This window comes from Caloenas nicobarica, chromosome 15 (genome assembly GCF_036013445.1).
Source record: "Caloenas nicobarica isolate bCalNic1 chromosome 15, bCalNic1.hap1, whole genome shotgun sequence".
Lineage (NCBI taxonomy): Eukaryota > Metazoa > Chordata > Aves > Columbiformes > Columbidae > Caloenas > Caloenas nicobarica.
The window spans coordinates 16,339,553-16,365,459 of record NC_088259.1 but is presented as its reverse complement, the minus strand read 5'-3'; the positions used below and the strand labels follow the sequence as shown (position 1 = coordinate 16,365,459).

General features: G+C 49.1%; 3 protein-coding genes across 3 annotated transcripts; 2 read left to right on the top strand and 1 right to left on the bottom strand.

The window, feature by feature from the left end:
* Nucleotides 1-395: 395 nt before the first annotated feature.
* SPATA2 (spermatogenesis associated 2) lies at nucleotides 396-9,348 on the bottom strand. The gene is made up of 3 exons (XM_065645786.1): nucleotides 9,160-9,348; nucleotides 5,845-6,270; nucleotides 396-4,076 (listed from the first exon to the last, which is right to left on the bottom strand). Exons 2-3 carry the CDS (start codon nucleotides 6,160-6,162, stop codon nucleotides 2,823-2,825), a joined length of 1,572 nt encoding a protein of 523 aa, XP_065501858.1. The 5' UTR covers nucleotides 6,163-6,270; nucleotides 9,160-9,348; the 3' UTR covers nucleotides 396-2,822.
* Nucleotides 9,349-10,015: 667 nt separating this feature from the next.
* Nucleotides 10,016-16,721, top strand: RNF114 (ring finger protein 114). Its single transcript, XM_065645787.1, has 6 exons — nucleotides 10,016-10,176; nucleotides 10,860-11,010; nucleotides 11,998-12,104; nucleotides 13,433-13,547; nucleotides 14,435-14,542; nucleotides 14,767-16,721. The coding sequence occupies exons 1-6, from the start codon at nucleotides 10,052-10,054 to the stop codon at nucleotides 14,830-14,832; spliced, it is 672 nt and encodes a 223-aa protein (XP_065501859.1). The 5' UTR covers nucleotides 10,016-10,051; the 3' UTR covers nucleotides 14,833-16,721.
* A 4,477-nt stretch (nucleotides 16,722-21,198) lies between these two features.
* On the top strand, nucleotides 21,199-24,737 carry SNAI1 (snail family transcriptional repressor 1). Its single transcript, XM_065645808.1, has 3 exons — nucleotides 21,199-21,291; nucleotides 21,849-22,352; nucleotides 23,630-24,737. The coding sequence occupies exons 1-3, from the start codon at nucleotides 21,213-21,215 to the stop codon at nucleotides 23,809-23,811; spliced, it is 765 nt and encodes a 254-aa protein (XP_065501880.1). The 5' UTR covers nucleotides 21,199-21,212; the 3' UTR covers nucleotides 23,812-24,737.
* Nucleotides 24,738-25,907: the final 1,170 nt, after the last annotated feature.

The window sequence follows — 25,907 nt, the reverse complement described above, 5'->3', positions numbered from 1 at the left end:
GCTCCCCGCCCCGCGTTTGTCTGCCTGCTGCAGATTGCTGACATATTGGCTTACATGCTCTTACGGAACAAACTGAGTCATGCTGCTAAGACATGAAAATAAATGTTTTTAAAAAGCTCTGCATTCTGCAGGCAGTACATCCAATTTCATCAAGCTGAGGCTCATGATACACTCACACTTGCCCATTTTGCCCCCAAGATTACCTTTGTGCACCAGCTTATTTCTGCATGCAAAACACGGTTGGGAAACAGACAGCATCATGCACTCAACTTTAAGAAAAGAGTTAAGCCTTTTCTTAAAGGCTGCTTTATTTTTAAATTCCTTCAAAACAAATTAATTTAAACAAATCAGATGCAAAACACCTGCATTTTAAATTAGCATATATTTTACTGTATCAATCACAGCAACCTCATACAGTAAGATACACAAAAATAGAGCATGGTATCACTTCAATACAGTTTCGTACTACAGTATTCCATGACATATATACACAGGGCTTTTCTTTTTCAAAGCAAGTATAGTCCCTGCTATGTTCACCGTAAAAATTACGTGGCATCACAGTTTTAATTATTCACTGTAGTGTGGTAGCCATATGGAAAGTGAACTTGTGAACTAGAAGATACACCGTATAGCAGCCAAACAGGCATCACAGGTCAGAAGATGGACAAAACCTAATTAACCACCGAAATGAAAACCACCCTTAGACTGTATTTTAAAATTGATTTTAAACTCTTCACTATATACATAATGTATCTACATTTGTGTCATATTTATATATATATATTTATTAAAAAAAAATACAAGATTTTGAAAACCTTAAAATCATTCACCCAACCAATATTCACCCCAGCCTTCAGGGTCAGCAAGGCAATACTTGCCTGTAACATTGTGTTCAGTTGCTGTAGCTTGATTCAGAAGTTTCCCTGATTGCTAAACACACGCCATTCACTTTTTCTTAGTGCAAACTGTATAGTAACTTATTGTTCTCAGCCCTCTGTAAGACCCGGGTTTCATCTTATTTCCGTAACATTTCTGACACCCATTTATGGCTAAAATTATTTTAGGTATTTTACAACGTTAGCCTATATAGTTTCCCCTTCTACCTACCTCAAGCCCTCCCCCCACCCCAAAAATGTAAGACAAATGATCATTCATGCATGTTTCTGCCACACAGGGATCAACGGACATTTAAGTTTAGAAGCCTAGACTCTAACAGTGTTTAAAAAAAAACCTAAGTGAATAATTTTAGTGCAAAGTGGACTACATAGTTTACATCTCAGCTAGAGTTCTTTACAGATATTTTAAACACATTTAATTCTGCACATCAGATTAGGGTGCCTGATGCTTTGTTCTAACTAGCTAGTTGGAATAAGGAAGTTAGAAGGATTCTCGTGGGTTTCCTTTTGATAAAAAACTAAAGCCTATTCATAATCGGGTGTTGTTTGGGGGTGAAACTGTACAGAGCTTAGCACAACAGAGTCCTGGTTCTCGGCTAGGGTTCCTATGTGCTACACTAATACAGATAAATATTATTGTCTGATTCACGTCCATAAGTGATGGGTTTACTTCAACAGGAGTCACAAATGAGCTCTGATTTTTAATCAGGCCAGTGCTTTACTTGCTGGATGACACTACAGACTTTGCAGTGAATTCGGAAGCAAGCATAACATTTATACTTACAATTTCCATAACCACAAAGGAAAAGAGTGCACCGAGAACCAAAAGCCTGAAATTCTTAGACAAGACTCCACTTAGACTTGTGGTAGCCTTATCAGAGGGGAAAAAAAAAAAAAAAGTCAGATTGAAAACGAAAAATTGATCAGAGCCAAGAACAGTCTGCCACAGTGACTATAATAAGCTATGAAATACAGTACAAAGAAAAACAAAAAGTCACCTGAACAAAAAACCCAGAGAGACTTCATAGTTATAATGATTTTACCACTTTTAAGAACTCAACATATTAAATATTTATTAAAAATAAACTGTTTCCAAATTACCTATTTACAGTACAAAGAACAGTACTTAATACATGTGCAACAGGAAGTAAAGAAAATGAGTACCCATCTGGAAGGACAACACTCTAGGCATAATTTAAGTGACATGAATACACGTTCACCTTTTTAAAATACCATACAGTAAAAACCAGTAGGATGATATTGGCAACACCAAAAAAATAAAGCACGTATTGTCCAGATTATATAAGCTTGAGATAAACAACCGGGAGATAAGGGGAGAAGGAAGAAATATAAAGACAAAAGGAAGAGATGCTGTGGTGTTTGCATTTTGGAGATCAAAAAATGCAGACACACTTCAAAAAATAGTCCTTGTTGGCAAAACAAGCCATTCATATATTTCTTGCACATTTTAAAGTCATACTTTATCGAAAGCTGGCAGTGGCTTCATCACTCATAGAAAATGAGAATCTTAGTTTTTAGATTTTATTTTCAAGCCTTGCATGGTTTTATTTGGGCAAGGAGATGACTGCAATGTAACAGAAATGTGCAATGCCACTTTTCTAAAATGCAACAGCTGCCAAGTTTTAAAGAAAAATGTGTTCTTCTCCCCCATTTAAATTGAAAAGTAATGATCATTTAGGAGTTACCTAAATTATAGCAGCATGAAATCTAATGTATCTGCAGCATCTGTGAAGCCACAAAAAAATCAAGAACTGGCACCTGATCACTGGACCATGGTTCCAAATATTTGGACATGACGTTTTTGTAAGAGGTCAGTGTAGTTTCTTATCAGTGAAGTCAGTACATGAGTTAGGATAGCCCTTTCCTCTCCCCCTTTCCTTCCCCTCCAAAACAGCCTCATCAAGTCTATCTATAAACTACATGAGATAGCTGGGACGATTTATAGTTTAACTGATTGTTAGGCATGAACCTGTGAAGCTCGCTTTTTCTACAGCAGGGATCGTAATAGTAAGCATTGAGGCAAGTGTCACATGAGACTTTCGAGCAAAACGTGCAAGTGTTTGCAGCTCCGGATCGGTTACAAAAGCCGCAGCGCAAGGTGCCTGAAGGTTTGGATTTTGAACTGAATTGAGCAGCTCTCTCTTGGCTCTGAGTCTGTGACGTGTACTGAGATTTCTCCCTTAAAGCAGATGCAGGAGACAAGCCGTCATTTGGAAGCGGTTTGATTGAATAGGTGCTCTGTTTCACTGCTGGATATTCCTGCCTAGAGCCGAACAGGTTGTCACACTTTTGGCAAATGGAAGTGCCACAAGGTACGCCACAGTTTTGGCACTTGAGGGAAGCTGTCTCTTTGGCGAGGTGGGTGCGTTTGTGGTAAACAGGGTTGGCATCATTTCTTAACAGCCACACATCAGGCTTAATAGCGTCCTGTCTTTTAAAATTTAACACACTTCTAGAATCGGGATCAGTATATAAATCTAAGTCCTCTTGAGCAGAAAAATAGGAGCTGTAAGGAGCATTTGTTCTTAGCATGCCATTGTGATGAGATGAAGTTGGCAAGAATTCATCTGAACACCTGTGTGGGGAGCTTGACATTGTCAGAAGAGAGGGTGACGGACGGATAATTTCATCTTTAATGTCATCTTCTGCATCAACTAAAATTGGTTCTTTCCTGAGACTCAGTGAGCTCATCAAAGGTGGTTTCTTACTTTCCCAATAATTATCATATGTGTCCACTGATTTAGAAGGTTTGCTCACCTTTGGCTTGAAATAATCTTTAGAGGCCCGTTCACTGGCTGATTTCTGGAGTACCATTCGTGCCATGGAAGTGTTTAAGTTTTCTTTGCACTCTGCACGCCGTTTCATGGCTTCTGAGCAGCCTCTAACATCTTCAGTGCTATTTTTTCGTTCATTTATGACATCAATCTCTGAATAACCTTTATCTTTCACTTGCAAGTGAATTTCAAGAAGCTGCTCGCATTCCACTTTGGCCAAAAAGAGTTCAAATGAAACCATTTTCACTTGAATGGCATCGACCTGCTCTTTGAGCTTATACATTGTTCCCAGTTCTTGGACATAGCCCATGTAGTTCAAAATCTGCCTTACATCATCTTCCGTTAGAGCAGACTTTACATAATAAACAAAGGGTCCAGTGTAGGTCTAAGGAGGGGTGGGGGGAAATAAAAGGAAAACTAGGTTACAAATCCAGTGGCGGACTAGACATCCAGATCATTCAGTGACAGATACTATATAACTAAATAGAATAATGATGACAGGGAACACATGCAACTCCTGCGGCAAGATGAACTCCATTTCTGCATCCCTCCTGCTCAGCAGATGGAAATTCCTCATGAGGCAAATTCAAAATAGGAGAATTTTCATTCAAATTGAAATCCTGATTAGCATAACATCCTCTCTGTTGATTTAAATCACTATGCTATACACTGACATTTACTTTTATGCATAAATGTTTGCACTTACAAGTAAGTCTGCCATGAAAAGAAAAAAGGCAGAGATTTCATGTATTGCCCCTGGCAGGGGCCTTGTAGAGAGAACAGGGACTCAGAATCACTGCGGGAGTACCAAAGTCCTCTTCAGCTCAGCCTCAAGTGTATTTGAGGTGCATACTTTCTTGCATACTATTATTATGCCATTTCAAATGTCTGGTTTATTTTATATTAGGTTAAGAACTTCCACTAAAGAAGCCCCCAAAAACAAAGATATGAGTTTGTGCAAGTTGAAACATCCTTGGTATGTGGCATACCTGAGGTACGTTCTTAACCCAGTTCAAACTGGGGTGGCCTGCCCATCACATCTTTGTATGGAGCAGGCATTGGATCCACAGTGCACAACCAAAGTCAGTATCGGCAGTGCACCAAGAGATATCCTCAATGGATCAGTCAGTATTTCAAAGGTCAGAACTTAAGCATAACGATGAAGAAGATTTATGGAGAGATTTTAAAGAAAGTAGTTTCCCCTTGGAAAAACAGAGAACTCTCAAATGTTCTAATAATGTTCAAGTTCTCTGCTAAACAGTGAAAGAGAGACTTTTTCAGAAAAACAAACAAAAACACCCATTACTAGCACACTCAACCTGCAAATGACTTTAGACACCTATACCAGCAGTGGTTTTATCCAGCTTTCCAGTCTCAAAACTGTTCTCGTCGGTCACCTGCAGCATTCGTTACTGAAATGCTGCAGCAGTTTTGAATAAGCATAGAAGCACAGGTAAAAGATAAAACAGAAAAATCAACAGCAGAGAACTCACTATCTGACTTCCAGCACCTAAGCAGAGCAATATACAAGTTCCTACTTTTCCCTCTGAGATGCTGGCATAGGTAAATAATTTGAAAGTACATTAAAATCAAAACTTCATTAACTGAGAACTGACAAGCAGATAAAAGATATTCTGGAAACAATTCTTTCAGAGAAGTTCCTTTACCATTATCACATAACTTGTGGGAACCTCAGCAAAGCACCCACTTGAAAGCATGCATTGGTGGTTAGTACTTGTGCTCCATTAACAGCTGTTGCAAGACCAAAAAAAAAAAAAAAATCAAACTTTGAGTGAGCTTAAACACAACTTGACCGCTCAGCCTAGTGAAAGCATCTCAAATTAGAAATTAAGACATTGTAGCAGGGTAGGCTGAACAAAAACCTTAAATAAGCTCTTCCTCTATTTTATGGTTACATTATAAATGCAGATAGTACTTGTACTTCTGCTCTCAGGATACTCTCACCAGCACAAACTTCACTTATTTTATATAGAAACTTTCCTATGGCTTCTGTTTACCAACTATATATAGACAAATATATACATCATGCAAATAGGTGAGAAAAAAAAAAAGGCCTTTAAAGGACATGCACGAAATGTGTTAAAAGAAAAACAAATCACGTTGTCACTATAGCCACACATAAAATGTCTTACCTTAATATTTTTGAACTCCTTTTTCCAGGGGTAGAGAAAGAGATTAATTCCAACTGTCTCAAGCATGCTGAATGCATTATGGAGAGAATGTAAACTTGAGGATTTCACAGATCTCAGTGAGTTTTCAGCCATCTCGTAAAATTTTATCAGCCGGAATCTATAAAAGGGATCGATTTTGGGAAGGCAAAGTAAGGCTGCCGCTGCCACTCGCAAATACTCATCATTAATAGGACGCTGCTTGTTGTCAGAGGCATTCAGTTTGCATTCATGAAACTGTACATACTTCCTAAATAAATCGTCTTTATATTTTGTATCCATTGAAATCAGTTTTTATCTCACACTTGGGCAGCTACCTCGCCCCTTTCATGGTTATTCAGCAGTAGGTTGATTATCTGGCATTAAGAATCTTCAGTAATGGCAACTCTTCTGGAATAAAAATTGAAAACAAAGACAAGTCATCACAGTTGCATAAATCCCAGATGTCCACAGCATCTATCTCCACAGGATTCTATAAAATGGTTCACGGAGCAGCAGCTCCCGGAACAGCCTCTTTACGTTTCTGAAAAAGCGCAAGAGTCTACAGAAATGCTGTTGTCCTGCTTTTCACTGTCATTCTCTACTCCTCTTCTAGTTATCCGCCTAAAACAGCATGACCAGCCTACATCAAGCAAGGCACCGAGAGCTGGTGTAGGCTCAAGCCTAGACTGAAGCTTCCTTGGCTTAGGGAACCAAGGCAAAAGTAACTCTCAGAAAAAAACTGGAAGGAGGATCATGAGTTTTCAGGGCTGCTTCTCTGCATTTTATTTTGCCCTTTCAGTTTAAACAACTTACACAAACATTATTTTCATCAGTCACTGTTTTCTGGTATTTGCTTGTTTTGGTTTGGGATTTTGTTGGTTGGTTGGTTGGGGGTTTTTGCCCTGCACAGTGATATAAAGATTAAAAAGATCCCACAAAGAAGCTTCATTTTGCTCAACTTGGGAAAGCATCTACCTTTTTTTCCTCCAGCTGCACATGACTGCCCATAGACTAAGCAGATTAATCAACTTTGCACTTCTGTTTCTAACACTTTCTAGGCTTTTGCCTGCCGCTCCCGCTGCACCCGATGGCAGACCCAGGCCAGTCCTGCGCCAGGCGGGCTCTGCAGAGAACAGGCTCCCCGAACGCTGCCAAGCACAGCCGAAGTTTCAGCTGAATGCTGGCAGCTGTTGAGATTTCATCTTTTCAGCAAAAAGCTACACCTGCCATTTTTAGCTGCTTTATTAGAACCGAGCAAAACCATTCTGTTTTTACATCACGTACATTTTTGTTTGCAGGGATAGTTGTTTTTATGCATTCCCTGATCTACATTTTTACCTCACCAAGCTCACATACTACAGAGAAAAATGTGGTGACAAAAGAAGCTTCCTAATGCTACTTTACCAAAACCAAGGTAATTAACAGGCCAACAGGCTCCATCTCCTGAGGAACTTGTGATCAGAACACAGACCACAAGCTTTGTTTTTAAAATGAAAATGCAATCTAGCCCTTACGGACTTCCCAACTGTGAACCAAAGGGAGGGAGGCGGGGGAAATCAATGCTCTGTTTCGGTTCTAGTCAGTCTGAAACAGCACTTTAGAAAAGACTTTCCACCCAACATTAATTGCAGCTGCTAGAATACTGATCAATGCCCCCACACACTCCTGTTCAAATGAAAATCACTGTTAAAAGCAAAATTAACTGAACGAAAGGAGCCATAACACAAAATACATGGGGGAGAGGAGGAACCACAAACCAACAAACAAGAGGCCAGGAAAACAAACAAACAAAAAAATCAACAGCCTAGCAGTTAATATTACTTGATTAAAGGCTGCACTTAGTGACAAGCCCGTGTGGGCAAAGTTAACCAGCAGTTTAATTTCTGCTCAAAGGCACACTGATCTCAAGCTTTCCACAATCAGAAATCGCACCCATGTCAAGAGACAAGCTGTGAATCACAGGAAATGTGGAGTTCTAAATTAACATCTGAGCAGAAGGGACAGGAGCAAACCCTTCTCTCTCCCCAGATCTTTCCTCCTCAAGTTGCGCAAGATGAAGTCTGTGGACAAAGACAACAGAAAGTCTGTTGCTTAGCAAGGAGAGCTCCACAAGAGAATTTCAGAGAAGGATCTTTGGCATGTCAGTAATACCTCCCCAGAACAAGGAATGATCCTGTGCTGATGAGGGGCTGGATTAAATATTACAGTTCTCTGCCTCCGCTGTTAATAACTAATAAAGAAAAGCGCTTGGTTACACGTATGAGACATCAGGATCAGGAAAGTCCCCAAACGAGCATCCTTCATCAAGGCCCTACAGACTATGACACTCGAAGCCACTGCCAGCTCCCATTTCGACTTGTGGTTTGTACACATGGACAAAGGCGAAACACAACAAAGCCAAGTGCTTGGGAAACCTTGGCAGAGCTGCTGCTCCACGGGCAGAGCCGCCAGAAGGAAAACGTCCCCGTGCCCAGCAGCCCAGCCAGCGCCAGCCAGGCTCTGAGCAGCTCACAACCACGGTTACAAGGCTGGGGAAAAACCTCAACCCATTGGCAGGCACAGATAAATCTAGTTTTAAGAAAGACACTGGCTGACAGAACAGATAAGGTGACAAAGCCATTTTGCTGCAAGTTATTGACTGAAAACCTCTGGATTTCATGGAGATGCATGAACAGCGAGTTCTGATCTGAGTCTAGTTTCTGCTGGCGAGACAAGAAAGTGTTTCTGTCCATCTCCTGGTCAAATCCTCAGCTGAGGGAGCCAGCCGCTCTGGGCAGGGCACGGTCACACAAAAACCTTCACAGCAACAGGGGAGGAACACGGGACAGGCACAACCTTCTCCTAACCAGAAACACCGGGCTTTCACCCAGCGTTTGAAGAGGAAATTAACCCGAACACAAACGGCGTTTCACAGCACAGGAGCACACGCACCGCTGAGGAATTTCGCACCACAAGACACGGGAGAAGGAGGAAGCAAGACGCGATTTAACACCCGCTTGCGGCCGCTTCGCTCCCCGGTTCTCACGGAGCCACTTGTTGCAGAGACGCCGGGAGAGCGGGACGGGCCCGGCCGGGCCGAGGAGCCGCGGCCCCAGGACACCCCGTTCGCCTGCCCGGCCTGAGCGCCACCCGCTGCCCGCCGAGCCCCGGGCCGGCCCCGCCAGGGACCCTGCTGCCTCTCCGCCGGTACCGGGCGCAGCGCCCGCCGCCCACCCCCGGCAAACCCGCCCCCTCCCCTCCGCAGCCGGCGCTGCGCCGAGGGCCCGCAGAGCCGCCCCGGCCGGGCCCGTCCCTCACCGCTCCGCGCTGGGCCGCGCCTGCCGCCGGGACCCGCCGCCGCTCGGCCGGAAGCGCCCGGTGACCCGGATGCGGACTGCGGCCCCCTCGGCCCCTCACACGCTCCCGCGACGTCCCGATAGGGGCCGCTCCCCCCGGCAGGGCGGCGAGCCGGCCCGCGGTGTGGTGCGGTGCGCCCGCCCTCCCGGCTCGGCCTCCCGGCACCGGCCCGGGGCTGCCGGCGGCGGCGGGAAGCGGCGGCTGACAGCGGCGCCCCGGAAGTGGATGACGGGGGGAGCGGGGCACCGCCTTCTGCCGGTGGGGGCACTTCCGCCGCGTGACGCTGGCGGGGCGGGGGGCGAGCGGGCGGGGCGGCCCCTCCTCGGGGCGCCGGGCGAGGCGGGGGCCGGGCGGGCAGGCGGGCACGCAGCGCCCGGGGCGGCTCTCGCTCCTACGCCGGGCGGTTGTTTGCGAGCGCGGAAGTGCCGTTTACGCTCGGGAGTAATCGTGGTTGCTGCGAGAGCCAGGCGGCTCCCGCCCGGTGCCGGCGGCTGCAGCCCGCACCTGCCGGCCCGGGGGAACCGTGAGGGGCCGCTGCTCAGCGACCGGGCCCGGGGCCGGGGCAGCTCCGGGCCACGCCCCCGTAGCGGCACGCCCGTCAATGATGGCTCCGCCCTCGGGGGCGGGGTCTCGGCGGCAGGGGCGGGGCAGCTCCGGGCCACGCCCCCGTAGCGGTACGCCCGTCACTGATGGCTCCGCCCTCGGGGGCGGGGTCTCGGCGGCAGGGGCGGGGCATCTCTGGGCCACGCCCCCGCAGCGGCACGCCCGTCAAGCGTGGCCCCGCCCTCGAGGGCGGGGTCTCGGCGGCAGGGGCGGGGCCGCGCCGGCGCACGGTGACCCCGGCGGCGGGAAGATGGCGGTGGCCGGTGGCGGCTCGTCCAGCTCCCCGGAGCGGCGGCACGACCCGCTGTCCCGCTTCACCTGCCCCGTGTGCCTGGAGGTGTACGAGAGCCCGGTGCGCGTGCCCTGCGGACACGTGTGAGCGGCTGGCGCGGCGCGGGGGGCCGGGGCGGCGGGCGGGGCCTGCCAGCCCGCGGCGGGGCCGGGGAGCGGGGAGCGGCCGCGGCTCGGCTGCCCCCAGCCCGCCGCTTTCCGCCCCGCGGCGCTGGGGCCGGGCTCGGGGGCTCCGCAGGCGGCTCCGCAACAGCGTCGGGGGGCGTGCGGGCCTCCGGGGGAAGGGAAACAAAAACCCGGCAGCGACGGAGCAGCTGATGCTCTTTCGCTTTCAGTTGCTTTTTCTCCTGCGAGAGGTGGAAACGGGGCGAGCGGAGCGCTGCCCGAAAGCTGATAACGCTGAGCATGAAGAGCTGGAGTCCTGCTCGGCTCTTCATGCACAGGTGCCCACAGGCTGCCGTTTCGTTAGGCGTGATTTATTGAGATTCTGTGATCGCTTAGAGCGAGACATGAGGAAGGAATTGCTGCCCCGAGGGTGGCGAGAGCCCGGCCCGGGTTCCCAGAGAGGCGGTGGCTGAACCATCCCTGGAGACATCCCAGGCCAGGCTGGACGGGCTCTGAGCACCCTGAGCGGGTGCAGATGTCCCTGCCCATGGCAGGGGGGCACTGGGGGGGCTTTGGGGCTCTTCCAGCCCCCGCCGCCCTGTGCTTGCGCCGCGTGTCCAGGAGGTTCGTTCTCACCGCCTGCTGTTTCTCTCCCACCCCAGCTTCTGCACTCCCTGCCTGCAGGAATGTCTGAAGCCCAAAAAGCCGGTGTGTGGGGTGTGCCGCAGCACGCTGTCAGCTGGCACCAGAGCTCTGGATCTGGAAAAGCAGATCGAAATGACAGAAACCACTTGCAATGGCTGCAATAAAAAAGTATGAAAGTATTTGGAAATTAAGTGCGTGAGGTGTGCTTGCTTGGTTGTACTGCTTAGAGGGAAATAAAGTCCTTGCTCTTCAGCTTTCTGCAGAACCAGGTCAAAATGTTTGTTCTGATATGTGCTCGAGGTATTTTACATAGACAGCACCCAAACGTTGACATTCTTGCCACAGTTTTTTATTGTTTCCTCTTCAGGAAGTGAATTTCAAATGAAAGACACTGATTTTTAAATTATAGTAAAGCGTTGCTTCCGAAGCTGCTTCTGTGAGCGTGTCTCTGTGGGAGGAACACCGTAATGAAACAGTGACTGTGGGCTTTAGGTAGTGATCTCTTTGGCTCCTAAACAGAAATTTATTTGCTTTGTTTGAAATAGTTGTCCTATATGGGTGGTGTATTCCCTAGACTTACCGTTTGTTAGTGTCCTGCGTGTTGAATACCTGTATGGCATCCTTCTCGGTGTAAAGCTGGGCTGCTTAGAGTTAATTAAATGTATAAGAAAATATCTTAGCAGGTGGCAAAACAACAGGAAAAGGGTAATTAGACACACTAAGGTGAGGGTAACAGTTCAGTTAATTTCACTTTTTATTTCTGGGTGTCGTCTTCATTCTGTGTTTATTCCAGCTAATAGAAAGCTGTAGTGCCTTGAATTACACATTTCCATGTTGTAAATTTGAATTTTCATTAACTGGGTAAACTGGCTTTATATGAAGCTTTTTTTTTTTTTACAGTATAGGTTAAGAAAAGTGAGCTGTCCTGAACAGTGTTGTATTTGTAAAATATTACAGGCAGCAAAGTTACAGGTTAACTAATCTATAATCTCAAAGCTTTCTGCCTCACCGGCTGAAGTGTTTGGGTTGTGTGCTGCGTTAACACTGTCTGCAGAAAGCTGCTTTGTTTTACATGTTTGCTGATTCTGCTTAAAAGTATCGAAGTAACTGCAAATAGTTTAAATTAACCTTGCTGTGCAATTGTTGCCTGCGCAGATGTATCTCTCCAAGATGCGCAGTCACGCAGCTTCGTGTTCAAAGTACCAGAATTATATAATGGAAGGTGTGAAAGCTGTAACTAAAGAACCACTTTACAACACCAGGTAACTAGCTTTTCCCTGTAAATACTTGTCTTTTTTGTCACAAAAACGGGGCTGTTACAGATTAATCGTTATTCAATCTCAATTTTGATTCTTCTGAGAAGATTCATAGAATCATTTAGGTTGAAAAAGACCCTCAAGATCAAGTCCATTTATCTTTAAAAAATTGACTGTATTGTGGGGTTTCATGCAAACTACAGAATTTTGGAGTAAAAGCAGACTTCACCTCTTTGCTAAGTTTGGTTATTAATTGTTCTAATCCTTTCACATTGTTAAAAACTAAGCCTTAATCCTGCATCTGACTGTGCACAGGCAAACTATTCTGCTTTCTATGTAGTCCATGCACGAGACATCTTAAAGATCAGAGTCTTCAGTAAAAGTAGCTATTTTTTTAATAGAAACTTATTGCAGTGCACTCTTCTGCATTGTAGTGTACGGGGGGTACCCAGGGCATTAAAAAAAAAAAGAGGGGAGAAAAGAAAAGGAAAAAAACGAAACCACACAAAGATGGTGAATGGCATTTATAACATTTGTAGAAGAGCTCTCATTCTGTGTAAATATGGATGATTGTCCTGTTTTCGGCTGGACTAGAGTTAATTTTCTGCCTGGTAGCTGGCATAGTGCTGTGTTTTGGGCTTAGTATGAGAAGAATGTTGATAACACACTAATGTTTTGGTTGGTGCCAAGACGTGTTTATTCCAAGTCAAGGACTTTTCAGGAGCAGGCTGGGGGGGCACAGGGAGCCGGGAGGGGGCACAGGCGGGACTGGTGACCCAAACTGGCCAAAGGGATATTCCACGCCTTACGATGTCGTGCTCGGTACATATTTTGCGGGAAGAAAGAAGAGGGGGATGTTCAGAGCGATGGTGTTTGTCTTCCCAAATAACCATTAGGCGTGGTGGAGCCCGGCTTTCCTGGGCTTGGCTGAACACCTGCCTGCGATGGGAAGGAGTGAATTAATCCCTTGTTTTGCTTTGCTTGCGTGTGCAGCTTTTGCTTTACTTATTAAACTGTCTTTACCTCAACTCATGAGTTTTCTCACTTTTCTGATTCTCCCCATCCCGGCGGGGTTGCGAGCAGCTGTGTGGTGCTGAGTTCTGGCAGGGGTTAAACCTTAACAACGATATTAAGAGTTCCTTAAGCTATTGTTGGGCATTCAATAGCTGATTCTCAAAATTAGCTGGTCTTGATTGCATAGAATAAGACTATTGCTTTAAATTATTTGTATTCTTAAGAGCTGGTAAGGCAATTTCTGAGTATTAAATCGTAAAGCTTTTACTTTCAACTTTCTTACAACGATAAATAACCTCTCTCTTTCCCCCCCCAACCAGGAACTTCCCAAATCGCTTTACCTTTCCTTGTCCGTACTGCAACGAGAAAAACTTTGATCAAGAAGGACTAGTTGAACACTGCAAAACATTGCACAGCATGGATGCAAAACAAGTGGTAATGAGTCTTGGTGCAGGAATTGCAATGAAGTCTAGTCTTAAATCCCTTTGAAACAATGAATTAGAGACTTTAAGTTAAGTACATATTTATAATTACTGCTGTTAAAGTCAAATGTGGGTATGCTGTTCATGCATTTAACTTTTACATAATTTTGATGTCGGTTTTCAATACATTCTCTGGAGGTGGCTGATCTCTATTCCTGTTGCAGCTAGGTCACACCCTCCTTTCATATTTGAAAAATGGCAGACTTTCAAAGTTAATTAGACACAGTAACAATCATAAAATCAATTTTAGAAAAAAAGTCAGGCATTTAATTTTCCCCTCTGCTGTTTTCAGCAAGAAGATATTATAAACCATTGGGAAAAATGCTTACAAAAAATAGTGTATCATTCTAGTAATCTTTATCTGCTGATATTTCTTCTCATATAAAAGGAATTGCAAAACATGGCTCTGAGTTTGAACCTTTCATTTTTCTGGAAAGTTATTTGAATTCCAAATTATTTAGCAAAAAGATTCTTTTTTTCCCTTGGAGAAAAGTGATCTTCGTAAGGGAGATCAAGGAAACTTTACTGAGAAATAAAGACTGAAATCTTCTAAAGCAAACAGCTGCAGTCAGTTCTGACTCTGAGAATATAGAGAGAACAGTAAACTATTGCAGTTCAGAGGTCTAAGACTTTAATTAAAATAATTTGAGGTTCTCTGAGGCTTTTATATTGTGTCCCAGCAAACTAATTGGCATCACTTTGCATATAGAATGATGATTGTCAAAAACCTCAAACTTGAGTCTTCCATGCTGTCTCTGTCCTGCCCTTCCTCCTATAAATATCACAGCACTTCACCATTGAGGCTTAATTGGTTTGGTCTTTTTTTTATTTTTCTTGAAGGTTTGCCCAATTTGTGCCTCAATGCCATGGGGAGATCCAAATTACAGGAGTGCTAACTTCATGGAGCACCTTCAAAGACGACATCGCTTTTCGTATGATACTTTTGTGGTATGTGTTTCCTCACCCGTGGAGTACAGCCTGATGATGTTAAAACTCAGCTTTTTCACATAGCCACTGCTGGGAAATCCCGTCCATGCAGCTGGTATCATGAGAGAAATTGGATTATTGGCAAGTCAAAGGAAGAGAGAGCTTTTTTTCTCTGTTGTAATTTGGTGTTGTATTAACCAGCATGGCTGTTGCAGTAAAAGGATTTGTGTACCCTTTGTTCACAGGATTATGATGCCGACGAAGATGATATGATGGCACAGGTTTTGATGCGTTCTTTGCGGGATAAATGAACCAGCTAGAAGATTAACAGTAAAACCAAGCTTCCGTGAGGGGAAACGCTCGGCATCCTCGCCCGTCTCCCTGTGCATCCCAAGATGAACTCAGGCATCCATAAATATGGAAGACTTTTTAATCCCCATCTCCACTTCAAATCCTGGTTTGATATTTCAGTTCCACTCAGTCCTTTGTTAACATGGTCTATGCCATTCAACCCTGTCACGCAAAGCTTAGTTACAGGTCAACACGGAGGAGAAAAATCTGTTTTCCTTTACCTGTGCCTATTTCCTGGTTTCTTTGGAGTTGTGTTCATTTGACTGTCTAAAGACAAAACCATTCAAAATAGAATGGCCTGAACTAGTTAATTATCTCTTCCCGATCTTATTTACATATCTTAAATGATAGTAGGAGAGGTGTATTTGTAGCTGTTTTCCTTTAGTGAGACCTCTAGGTGCTAACTGTAATCGTCAGACCTGCTCTCATTTAAAATAAGTGACCTATGATGCCTGTGATTTCGTAATGTTTCCCAGTGTTTAAATTCCTATACCCAGACTCTCAGCTATATGGAAAACACGTCTTCAGTATTAGTCTTCAAACTACAAACTTTCTTAGCAAATCCTTGCACCTGTGTAAGCAACTAGTTCAGAATATTTTAGTTCTATGCATGATTATTATTTTCTTCCATACTCTGGCCATAATTTATAGCCTGGAAAACAAACTTTAATGTTGGTCTTAGTTAAAATGCATCCTTTTTTTAACTATCTTGGCAAATATTAATCATATTTGCTGGCTTTATGATTAAATTGGTGGTTTTGAAACTAGTTTTCTAGTGATTTTAAGCCTTATGCTGATAGGGGAAATCAGAAGGTTTTTTTCAATACCTCTGCTTTTTATTTAAACTAAAATTTTCGTATATATTCCTAGTTTTTCCATCTCTCAAGGCAAGGTGGTAGCAAAACTTACCAATGATTCATAGCACTTGCATAGCACTGCCTCTGCATTACAGATTTTAACAGGTATTTTGAATTTCTGTTCCTCATTTAAATGTTACTGAAGTAGCTGAAGCTGTACTTGCACTGTTTTCTGTACAATATGTACAGTATGCAGGTACAGCTTTCAAAGAAAAAGTACGATACAACCCAGAAAGCAGGATGACAATTCCACTACTTGGTAAATGACTACTCTGTATTCAAGTCTACACTTTTACTATAGAGATTCCTTTTTAGTTTAAGGTTTTAATTAACTGCATCATCAAGATGCTGAGATCTAGTGATCTAAGACACCTGACCAGAACTCGTAAATCACAGTAGTGTTGAGACGTCTAGTCTAACTTAAGCATGTTTAATTGGAGCAGTGGACCTGCACCATCACAGAATTGAGTACTAATTAATTTATTTGACCAGTAAACTTTAAAAAATCATTGCACTCTGCAGACTGCAGCATAGCCTTACCCTTAAAACAATGAAATGCACCCCAGCTAAAACTTCTTGATTAAACCTTGTGTCTAGCCAGACCTCTGACCTATTTGAATTGCACTTGGTTTTAGTACGTTTTCCCCAGTTTCGTGTGGGCTGTTATAGACTCATTCTTAAGTATCTGCTTGGTAACTGGAAGCTCAGTCTTGGCGGGGTGGAATCTCATGGTACTGTGGAAAAAGTACTGTGTTTGGGGTTGGTTATTTTTAATGCTTGGTCTGCAAAGAGATTACAATGCATTAGGGATTGGATGGGGATTTCTGGGTTCTGGCTAGAACGCAGTTTGGTGATACCCATTGACCGGAATCTAGATTTCTGCTACTATTTTAAGTGCACTTCCATGCAATTCTAATAAAATATTTAAGGAGCAGCTAGAAGCTTCTGAGCAATTACTTTGTCGTGTTTTTGACTTTCGAAGACAAGTTCCAAATAAAGATAATTTAATTTATAAAATCCTATCCTTGTGTCAACTCTTGTAATTTCTTCCTCGCGGTCCATACGTTTCATTTCAGCACCTCCCTCAAACCACCTTGTGCCAGCTGTGTAACGCCGCAGGGAGCACAACAGACATTGAGAAATGCGGAGACTTCAGCTTTTGACTTCCATTAAATATTTTATGCTGATTACTTGCAACTGTATTTATATTCTTTCAAGCAGTGGACCACGCAGGTTATGAAAAATAGTGCAGATGGAGTTTTTGAGCTGGCTGGAATACTGCAGGTACAGTCTTGTATGTGACACTCCTACAAACCACAGAAACAAACCCCCGGGAGTTGCTTGTGAAATGGGGAAGCGTGGCTGTCCCACAGGGCTTCTCATTTAAAATCTTTGCAGCTCCCATAGGTTTAACTCCTCTGGCTGTCAAGTTTGTCATGTTTGCATTGTTGGTTTCAGTAGCTCCACGTGAGAAGGTGGGGTCTGGCTTGCAGCAATGACCGCTCAGAAACTGCTCAGACCGATCGTACCCCGGTGTCGGTGCCGCTCGCTCCTGGACTGCATGGCTTGGGGTTGATTTGCATCAGTTTATTCCTCGGGAGTTACTTCACAGAAGGTACAGGCCAAAAATAATGACTGGAAAATGCACACCAGTTCTACTTTAACTTTGCTGGCGTCAGCGTGTGGGTAAGAAGCGATGTCCTGGCACCTGCTCGGTGACAGCCCGATTCACAGCGCCCCTTTCCCCGCCGTGGTGAGCGGCCGTGGAACCACTGGGAGGTAAACCCAGCCAGAGGCTTCGCCTTCCCCCAGCTGCTGAAGGGCTTTGTGTCTCTGTGCTGCTCGTTTCATCAACGTATAAACGTTTACACACGCTGTGGTGTGTCTCACGGATATTTGCTGGTTGATTTAAAAAGACGTTATGTTGAGAGGCGCGTGTGTTCTGCGTACAACCTTCGTTCATCTCATTTGTGTGCAGAAATTGGTGATGAAAAAAAGCCTTATTATAGAACAAGCTAGTTTGGGCTTCTCGGGAGTGTTAGAGCAGGGAGCGAAGTGCTCTGCCAGACCTGCTCTCGCCTCATCAGCAGCTGATCTAGTAGCCACCACAAATCCCAAGCGCCCATTGTTGGCGATAATGCAATCGGGCCACCTTGAACCCGCGAAATTCCCGGCGTCTGGCACAGGGAGTCAGCTGTAGGAAGATGATTAGCACAGAGAGACAGAATGGGAGGAGACATGCTCACAGGCGAGCTCATTTTTTTAAATGAATCTGTCTCCAGTCAAAGACTGGCCTTGATAGGTCTGACAAATTGTTGTCAGCATTAATTGCCTGACACAAAGGCATCCATTGATCGCTTCATCTGGAATTACAGCAATAAATCCCCCTGGTCTCCTCACACTGGGGAGGATGAGATCTTGTAAAGGATCCCATCTATAATAAAGCACTAATGGTATATTCTGGGTCCTCATGTCACCTGATTGACAAAGGCGCAGCAAATTTGCTTTGAGGCCTTTGGGCAGCTACACTGGATGGTCACTGCGAAGACCAGTGTAAAAGGATTAACTTCTCGTGCAATACCAAGGCTACGTTAAGTCACAGAAAAGTACATAAGGGATGTGCTTACAGCCCTAAAGCTTTTCTTTGGTTAAATATACTAAAAATGACCAGAGGGCATTTGCCTGTTCTAGGAGTGGGGGTTTGCTTGTTTTCCTAATGCAGAGCTCCATGTCACAGTTGCATTGTCTGTGCTTCATTCTTCAAAAGCAACACATTTTTAATGGGTAAACTACATTATTCTCCAGGTGATACAAACAAGGACTGTTGAAACCACTATGCAAATTTCCCTTTCCTTCCCCAGAACTCCAGAAAACACTCAGTGCTTAGCAAAAATAAGCATCATCACTACAGACTTGTGTCTCTCTTCTAGTTCTTCTCACATTTATTCTGTCTTTACCTAGTACTCAGACACTGGGCTTTAACAAAATAATACAGTGGAGCTTCTTGGAGCTGTTTTAGTACCTCCACACAATGAGGTTCCCTTGGTTCCCTTCTATAAGCCGAGTGTGGGGGGAATAAGCCCCGTGAGGTTGCGGCAGCAGCCGGAGCGGTGGCCAGCGCGGCGTGCGCCGACGGCAGAGGGAGGTCTTGCTGTTCGCAGAGAACGGGGCTCGCTCCTCCCGGCCTCGTGCTCGTCCCCGTCCTCCTCCGCCAGGCTCGGGGGCCTGCCGTGGGTTCCACGAAGCTTCTCGGATCTTGCAATGAGGGTGCACAGCTCATCCTCACGCCTCATGGCCAGAACTCCCCTTTGCCCCATGGCACTCGGCCTCGGCGGCAGGAGTTTTGCTCTGCAGCAAGCTGTTTGAGAGGCTTCATGTAGCCATGGGGCCAAAGAAGGTAAAAAGAAGAATTTGCACCAGACTCGCCACTCTGGAGGTGGTTAGCCTGTGCCTACAAGCTCCAAGGGCCAGTCCGTGTGGGTCTGGGACTGGAGCTGTGCCAGGGGCTGATGGCGGGGCCGCTCAGACCACCCTGAGGCTCTGGTGCAGGATGGAACGGCTGAGAAACCGCTGACATTTCCAGCCCGTGCACCACTGCAGAGCTTCCCCTCCCCTCTGGTCTCCTGCTCTCTGTCCCGTCACTTGCTGGCTCACAGGCAGCTCAGGTCGCTCCCTCCCTTGATCTCGATTTTTCCTCCAGCACATGCAAGTTTTTTCCATGCGCAGTGGTTGGAACAGATCTGAACGTTTCAGAACAAACAGAGGAGCAGCCTTTGCTTCTTGAAAGAAAACCACCTACTTGGGTTCCTCATACAAGTGTCCCCAGCGTAACCACATCCGCGGCAGGTGGAGGAGTGTGGCGGGGGGGCACTGGTGGGGTGCCAGGGGAGGCACCTGCTCTAGGGCCCGGGCTGGACCCCCGCGAGAGCTGGAGTGGACCTGGCCTCTGTGATTTGCACCCCCCAAAGGCATTTGGGGCACATTTTCCCTTGAACTTCAGGCTGATCCAGGGGAGTTGTGCAGAGAAACACCTGCTGAAAAGCCACGGGCAATTCTGCAGCAAAGGAGCGATGGATCCAGCTCCAGAGCACGTGGCTGCAGGGAAAGAGTTTGCAAACACGTCTCATCTCTGCAGGACTGTGCGTAGCTGGCAGGACAAGCTTTCCAAGCTGTTCCTGCCCTGAGGACAGACTGACAGTGAGCTCAGCCCCTGCACTGCAGCTGTGACAGTGGAAAGATTTGCTCCCCACTTCTGCATTTCATGCGGGTTGTGGCTAAACAGTAACGTGTGGTCAGTGGGGGTGGCAGAGCCGTGTGTGACGGCTGAGTCACGAGTGGCCCTTTCCTGAGCGGCAGGGCCGGGCGCTGGCGGGGAGCGGGGAGGCATTCCCAGCAGGTCCCGTTCCTCCTCCCACGGCCGCCCACGCCGGCAGCTGTCCTGGCCCGGAGCACAGCACGGCTCCCGCGGCAGGTGGCTGGAGCAGTGCCCCGGGCCCTTCCAGCGGGGAAGTCCCCACATGAGCTGGAGGGACGGGGTGAGCTGGAAGCCCAGGCTGGGCTTTTAACTGCCAGGCCAGGGGTTCCGCCCCAGCTCTGCCCACCACTGCCCCCGTACCCGCTAGTGAGGCCTGGGCACCTTCCCGTGGGCAAGTGACCTCCGGGATGGCAGGATGGAATTAAAACAGAGGGCAGCTGGCTTGGAGAGGCTGCGCTGCCTGAAACCTGCCCAGCAGAAGGGAGAAACATGTTGGGACAGGTGCTCCTGACCCCTTCCTGGGGGAGGGAGTCGGCAAGGGCTGTGCTGGATCCGTGCTGCTCCTCCACAAGTTATTGTCTCTTCCCAGAGGATTAATAACCTGCGGCAAAGCGTGCTCCCCGTGCCGGGCTGTGTCCCAGCAGTGCTTCGGAGCAGCGGGCCACGGCAAAGACTTGTCCTAATCTGCACCGCAGTCCCCAGCAGGGGCACGGACACCCACGCGTGGGGGTCCCGGGGATGACTCGCTCGGCACGGCGCCTTGCTGCAGCCCCGCTGCTGCAGGTGTCCCCGGCTCGGGCACAGAGCCCGTGGGTGTGTCGCACGGCTCCTCGCCTGGAGCATCGGCTGGTCCCCGCGGGGAGCGCGGCACAAGGACACATTCGGGAGAGAAGCCAGAAACGGCTCATCCACCGTCACCGTCACCAGCAGCAGCACCAGCAGCACCAGCGGAGTTTTCCAGGCCGGACACCCGGGCACGCAGCGCGGGCGCGGAGTCCCATGGACCGGCCCCACGGCTCCAACCAGCCCCGCGGCTCAGCCCGGCCCCCGGCGGCCGCGGGGCCGACACCTGCCGGGCGCCCGCCCCGCCCGGCCCATTGGCTCCGCGCCCCGGGGGCGGCCGCGCCCCGCCCCGCCGCCCCCGCCCCGCCCCGCCGCCCCCGCGCCCATATTAGCGGGCTCGGCGGCGCGGCGGCTCCGCGGCGGGCGGCGGCAGCGGGGCAGCACGATGCCGCGCTCCTTCCTGGTGAAGAAGCACTTCTCGGCCAGCAAGAAGCCAAACTACAGCGAGCTGGAGAGCCAGGCCGGTGCGTGCACGGGGCGCGGCGGGACGGGCATCGCCGCGCGCGTGGGGCGCTCCGTGGGGTGCTGCGGGCGCTCCGGTGCGGGATCGCCCGTGGGTGACTGAGGGACTTCTTGCAGGAGCGTTATTTTCAGCTTTCTGCATCTCGAGTGGGATGGGGCGCGGGATCTCCCGTGTCCCGGGGCGTGGAGCTGCCCCCTCGCACCCCCATGGGATGCGCACGGGTGTGCGGGGAGCTCCCTGTGATGGGGGCGGGCAGGGGCGCAGGGTCCCCTTTGCCTCGTCCCTCGCAGCAGGGCGGGCAGGGGCGCTGAGTGCCTGTGGGGTGGGGTCTCCTTTGCCCCGTGGGGTGGGCTGGGGCTCTGAGCCCCCGTGGGGTGGGCTGGGGTCCCTTTGCTCCTCTGGCTCTAGGGTGGGGAGCGGGGCACCCTGGGATGGCCTGGGATCGGGTCCTATTGCCCCTGAGTGCAGAACACCCAGGGGTGGGTTGGGGTCCCCTTGCCCCCATTCCTACGGGGAGCGGAGCATTGGGCCCCCGCTGAGCGCTGCCTCCTCCCGCAGTGCTGGCTGCCCCGCTGTTGTATGAGACGTGTCCGCTGCCCGTCATTCCCCCGCCTGAGGTGCTCGGCCCTGGTGCCTACTACCCGCCGCTGGTGTGGGATGCGGGGCTGCTCTCCAGCCTCTTCCCGGGCGGCCCAGGCAGCGAGGCAGCGGGTGGCGCGTCCCCTGCCCTGGACCTGACTGCGCTCTCCAGCGAGGAGGATGAAGGCAAGAGCTCGGGGCCCCCCAGCCCAGCTTCAGCCCCTGCTGCCGCCGAGCGCTTCCGCTGCGCCCAGTGTGCCAAGGCTTACTCCACTTTCGCCGGGCTCTCCAAGCACAAGCAATTGCACTGCGACGCCCAGGCCAGGAAATCCTTCAGCTGCAAGTACTGCGAGAAGGAGTATGTGAGCCTGGGGGCTCTCAAGATGCACATCCGGAGCCACACGCTGCCCTGCGTCTGCAAGATGTGCGGCAAGGCCTTCTCCCGGCCCTGGCTGCTGCAGGGCCACATCCGGACACACACCGGTAATGTCGGCTCTTGCCCCTCTCCCTCCCTCCCTTATCGCTTCCCGCTTCCCAGCTCCGTGGCCCCCAGCGAATCGGTGGGCCAGGTGTTATCTGGGAAGATAAGGGCTTCCCAAACCCCCTTGGCACATCTCTCTAAAACGTCCTTTAAATATCCTCTTGGCTGGAACTGAGCGCAGGGTCAAGGCTCGGCTCATAAATCTGTGTGGCTGCTCTTAGTGCCGTGCCTGCACACGAGCCAGCCCATCGGCCACGGTGTGACGGTGCACGCTTCGGCTCAGTTTCCTGAACTGGAGCGATGACACTGCTGGAGCACTCCCTCCCTGCGCGCCGTCGTGCCTGCAGCATCCCTCCCTGCCCGCACCAAACGCTCCCAGCTGGGCTGCACAGCCCGGGGAGCACCCCAGACCCCGCTGCCCACCACCGTGGCCTCCCGCTCAGCAGCGGTGAGCGGGGCTCAAAGCACACCCGCTGCCGGGATGCACCGCAGCAAGGCCCAGCAAAGCCTGCGGGCAGGTGCAGGGGCACAGGGCCGGCCACCCCCTGCACCTGTTGGTGCGGGTCAGGGTGCCGCAGCTGCAGCCCACCCTGCTGCCGTGGCTGCCCGTACAATGCATCTCCCGAGCATCCTTTGTGGGGCGGCGGGGATAGTGTAATTGTTACTTGGCACTGATTTCACACCCTCTTAACGTGCTAAAGATGGTGGCTGAAGGAAGCCGGGAAGACTTAATTGTGCTTTCCAAATTGAGCATACACATTTGTTTCCTCCAAAAGAGTCTTTCTGGGAGGAATTCGCCCTGGCCAGGCTTTTCAATGCGAGCAGGGCGGGAGAAGGGGGAGCGTGGGGTTCGTCGGAGGAAATAGCTATACTCACCCTGGCGCTGGCGCCTTTCAGCCGCTGCCTGCTATGATATAATTAACACGTAGTGCTTGGCTTTCCTGCCGCTCTGCAAACAGTTCCCTTGGCTCCAGGCGGGAGACGAATATCGTGTCTTCGTTTGTATGTGCAACTGCCTTGCTGCTTGCAGATGTTTCCAGCATTAATTTTCCGTGGTTCATAGGAGAAGTTTTTCTGGGAGTAGGAAATTCCCAAGTCCGTGGCATTCCCCGAAGGGAATGCTGTACATACCTCACCCGGCCTTCCCTCTGAACAATAACAGCCAGCACTTCTTTTCACTGTGCTCTTCACAAACTTTGGCTAATGAATGGCTCCTTCTTTGATATTCCCCATGTGTTGATGCACTGGTTAATTGGGAGCGTTTCTCTTTGTCCCATAGGTGAAAAGCCCTTTTCCTGTACACACTGCAACCGGGCCTTTGCTGACCGCTCTAATCTTCGAGCCCACCTGCAGACCCATTCAGATGTAAAGAAGTACCAATGCAAAACCTGCTCCCGGACTTTCTCCCGCATGTCCCTGCTCCACAAGCACCAAGAGACGGGCTGCTCTGGCTCTCGCTGAGGACTCCGCTCCCCCAGGCCTCTCACCACGCAAATGCCTATATCATAACTAGTTTCTATAGGAGTTAGTTTCCTGCGTCGCCATCGCGGTGTGCACCGGGCTGGACGCGGCTACTCCAGCCCTCGAGACCCTCACACTCCTCACTTGGTGCCTCCTGTGCAATGCCTGATCCTTCCCCTGTCCCGGCGCCTGAGGGTGCAGGATTGGACTTCGGTGCAAAGTGTGGGTGGCAAAGTGAGTGCATGCAAGTCGGGGGGTGCCCTGGGCCTGCCGGCCGCTGCTGCAGCCCCTCAGCAGGCGTCCCCGCTTGCGGGGCACTCGGCACCTTGCAGGGTTGGACCTGCACCCCGGCCCCACTGCCGGTATCAAACATTGCGACCATGTAGCTTGCGGGGCGGGTCAAGGGGGTTTTGTGTTTATTTTATTTTTTTTTTACCATAACCACTTGGTAACTTTTAAGAACCAATATTTTTTTAATGAAGGACAAAATGTTAACCCCCACCCTGAGTGTATATATGCTGCCTGTAGAAGGTGTAACTATGCAATAATACAGTATCCCAGTAGTTGTGAAGCAGCTGCTTCTCCCCAGCACAATGACAATTTGCAATGCCTGCGAGATTAACAGTGTCCATAAAAGGCATGGATAGCCATTTCAAACGCCAACCCTGTTTACAGAGCAGCTATGCACTCAAGCACCTGTTAATATGACTCTTAACAACTGCTTTTCAAGAGAACTGTGACTAATAGCAGGCACTTGTCAGCCGATACAATGGTGGCCTGTCCCAAGGCTGCCCATCGACAGGTGTGTGCCAAAAGCCCTATTTATGGGTATTGACAGGTGCCTCCTGAATGCATCTTTCTTTGGACATTGTTTTCATGGAATCATTACAAAGAGGATGTTTACATTTCAAAGGTACACTGGTATTTATATTTTTATGCCACAATTTTGTACTGATGAAACTTTTTTTATATAATTATATACAGTTTATTGATATTCAATAAAATGGTTAATTTATAATAGGGTTTTGTGGGGACTTAGGGTGAAAATGCAGCAGTGGGTGGGGAGTGCTGCAGGGACTGGGGTGCTGGGCTTGGCTCCTCTGCTCCCACCCTGTGCTCCTGGCCTCCGGCTGCAGGTGAAGGGCGAGTGGCATTCGCAGGAGGGGATCTGCAGAGCAGTTGTCTCTGTGGGAAGGAAAAGGCAGGCTGAGTCAGTTCCTGCCAAAGGGCTGGGGAAGGGGCAGCTGTGCAGGGATGCAGCTGGGGGCTCGGGCTGCTGGGGTGCAGTGGATCTCCCTGGCTCCGTGTGGGAAAGCGTGAGGTCTTGTCCTGTCCCCCCCCAGCCTGCCCGGGTGGGTGCTGCCTTCCCCAGCCCACAGGGCTGCTGGAGCACCTGTCCCCCCCGTGTCCCTGAGCACTCCCTGGGGAGCAGGTGGGTGCTGCAGCATGGGGACTGCCTCGCTGCGGTGGTGGGGCTGCCTCTGGCTTTTGGCAAGCTGCAGAGCCTCCCTGGGGCTGGCTAAAGCAGCACGCACCTCCTTGAGTCGAGCCTCTGGGTGGGTGACCTGATGTGGGTGGTGTGGCAGCGGAGGTGACACATCCTGTTGTCACCGCAGAGCCCTTCGGCAAGCACAGGTGCAGTTGTCCCCTGCATGCCACAGCTGGGAGAGCACAGAGGGACAGATACTCTGGGATACCAGGTACCTGCTGCTAGGATTTCCATAATGAAATTGTCCCAATGCCCCAAACCACCTGCCTTGCACCTTCCCAGCTACCTCTGAATTTGGGGTGCTTCAGAGGTGGTGCAGCTGGTCTTGTCACCTGCCCCTCCTGGGGGCTGGGATTTTGTCCTTCTCCTCCTACATTTCCTCGGTTCCATCTCTGGGAGATTGCTTTTAACTGGGGAAGAAAAGTGCAGCTCCCCAGCACTCATGCACCCCCAGCTTGCTGGGTCCGGCTCCCTGCGCCTCTCCCGGGGGCTGGAACGGAGCGGGAAGACGTGTGTGGTTGTAAAAGTGAACAGAGCTGCTGCTCGGCCCGTCTTTAATTAAGAGCTCACTCAGTATAAACTGACTTTCCCAGCCGAGTTGGACTCA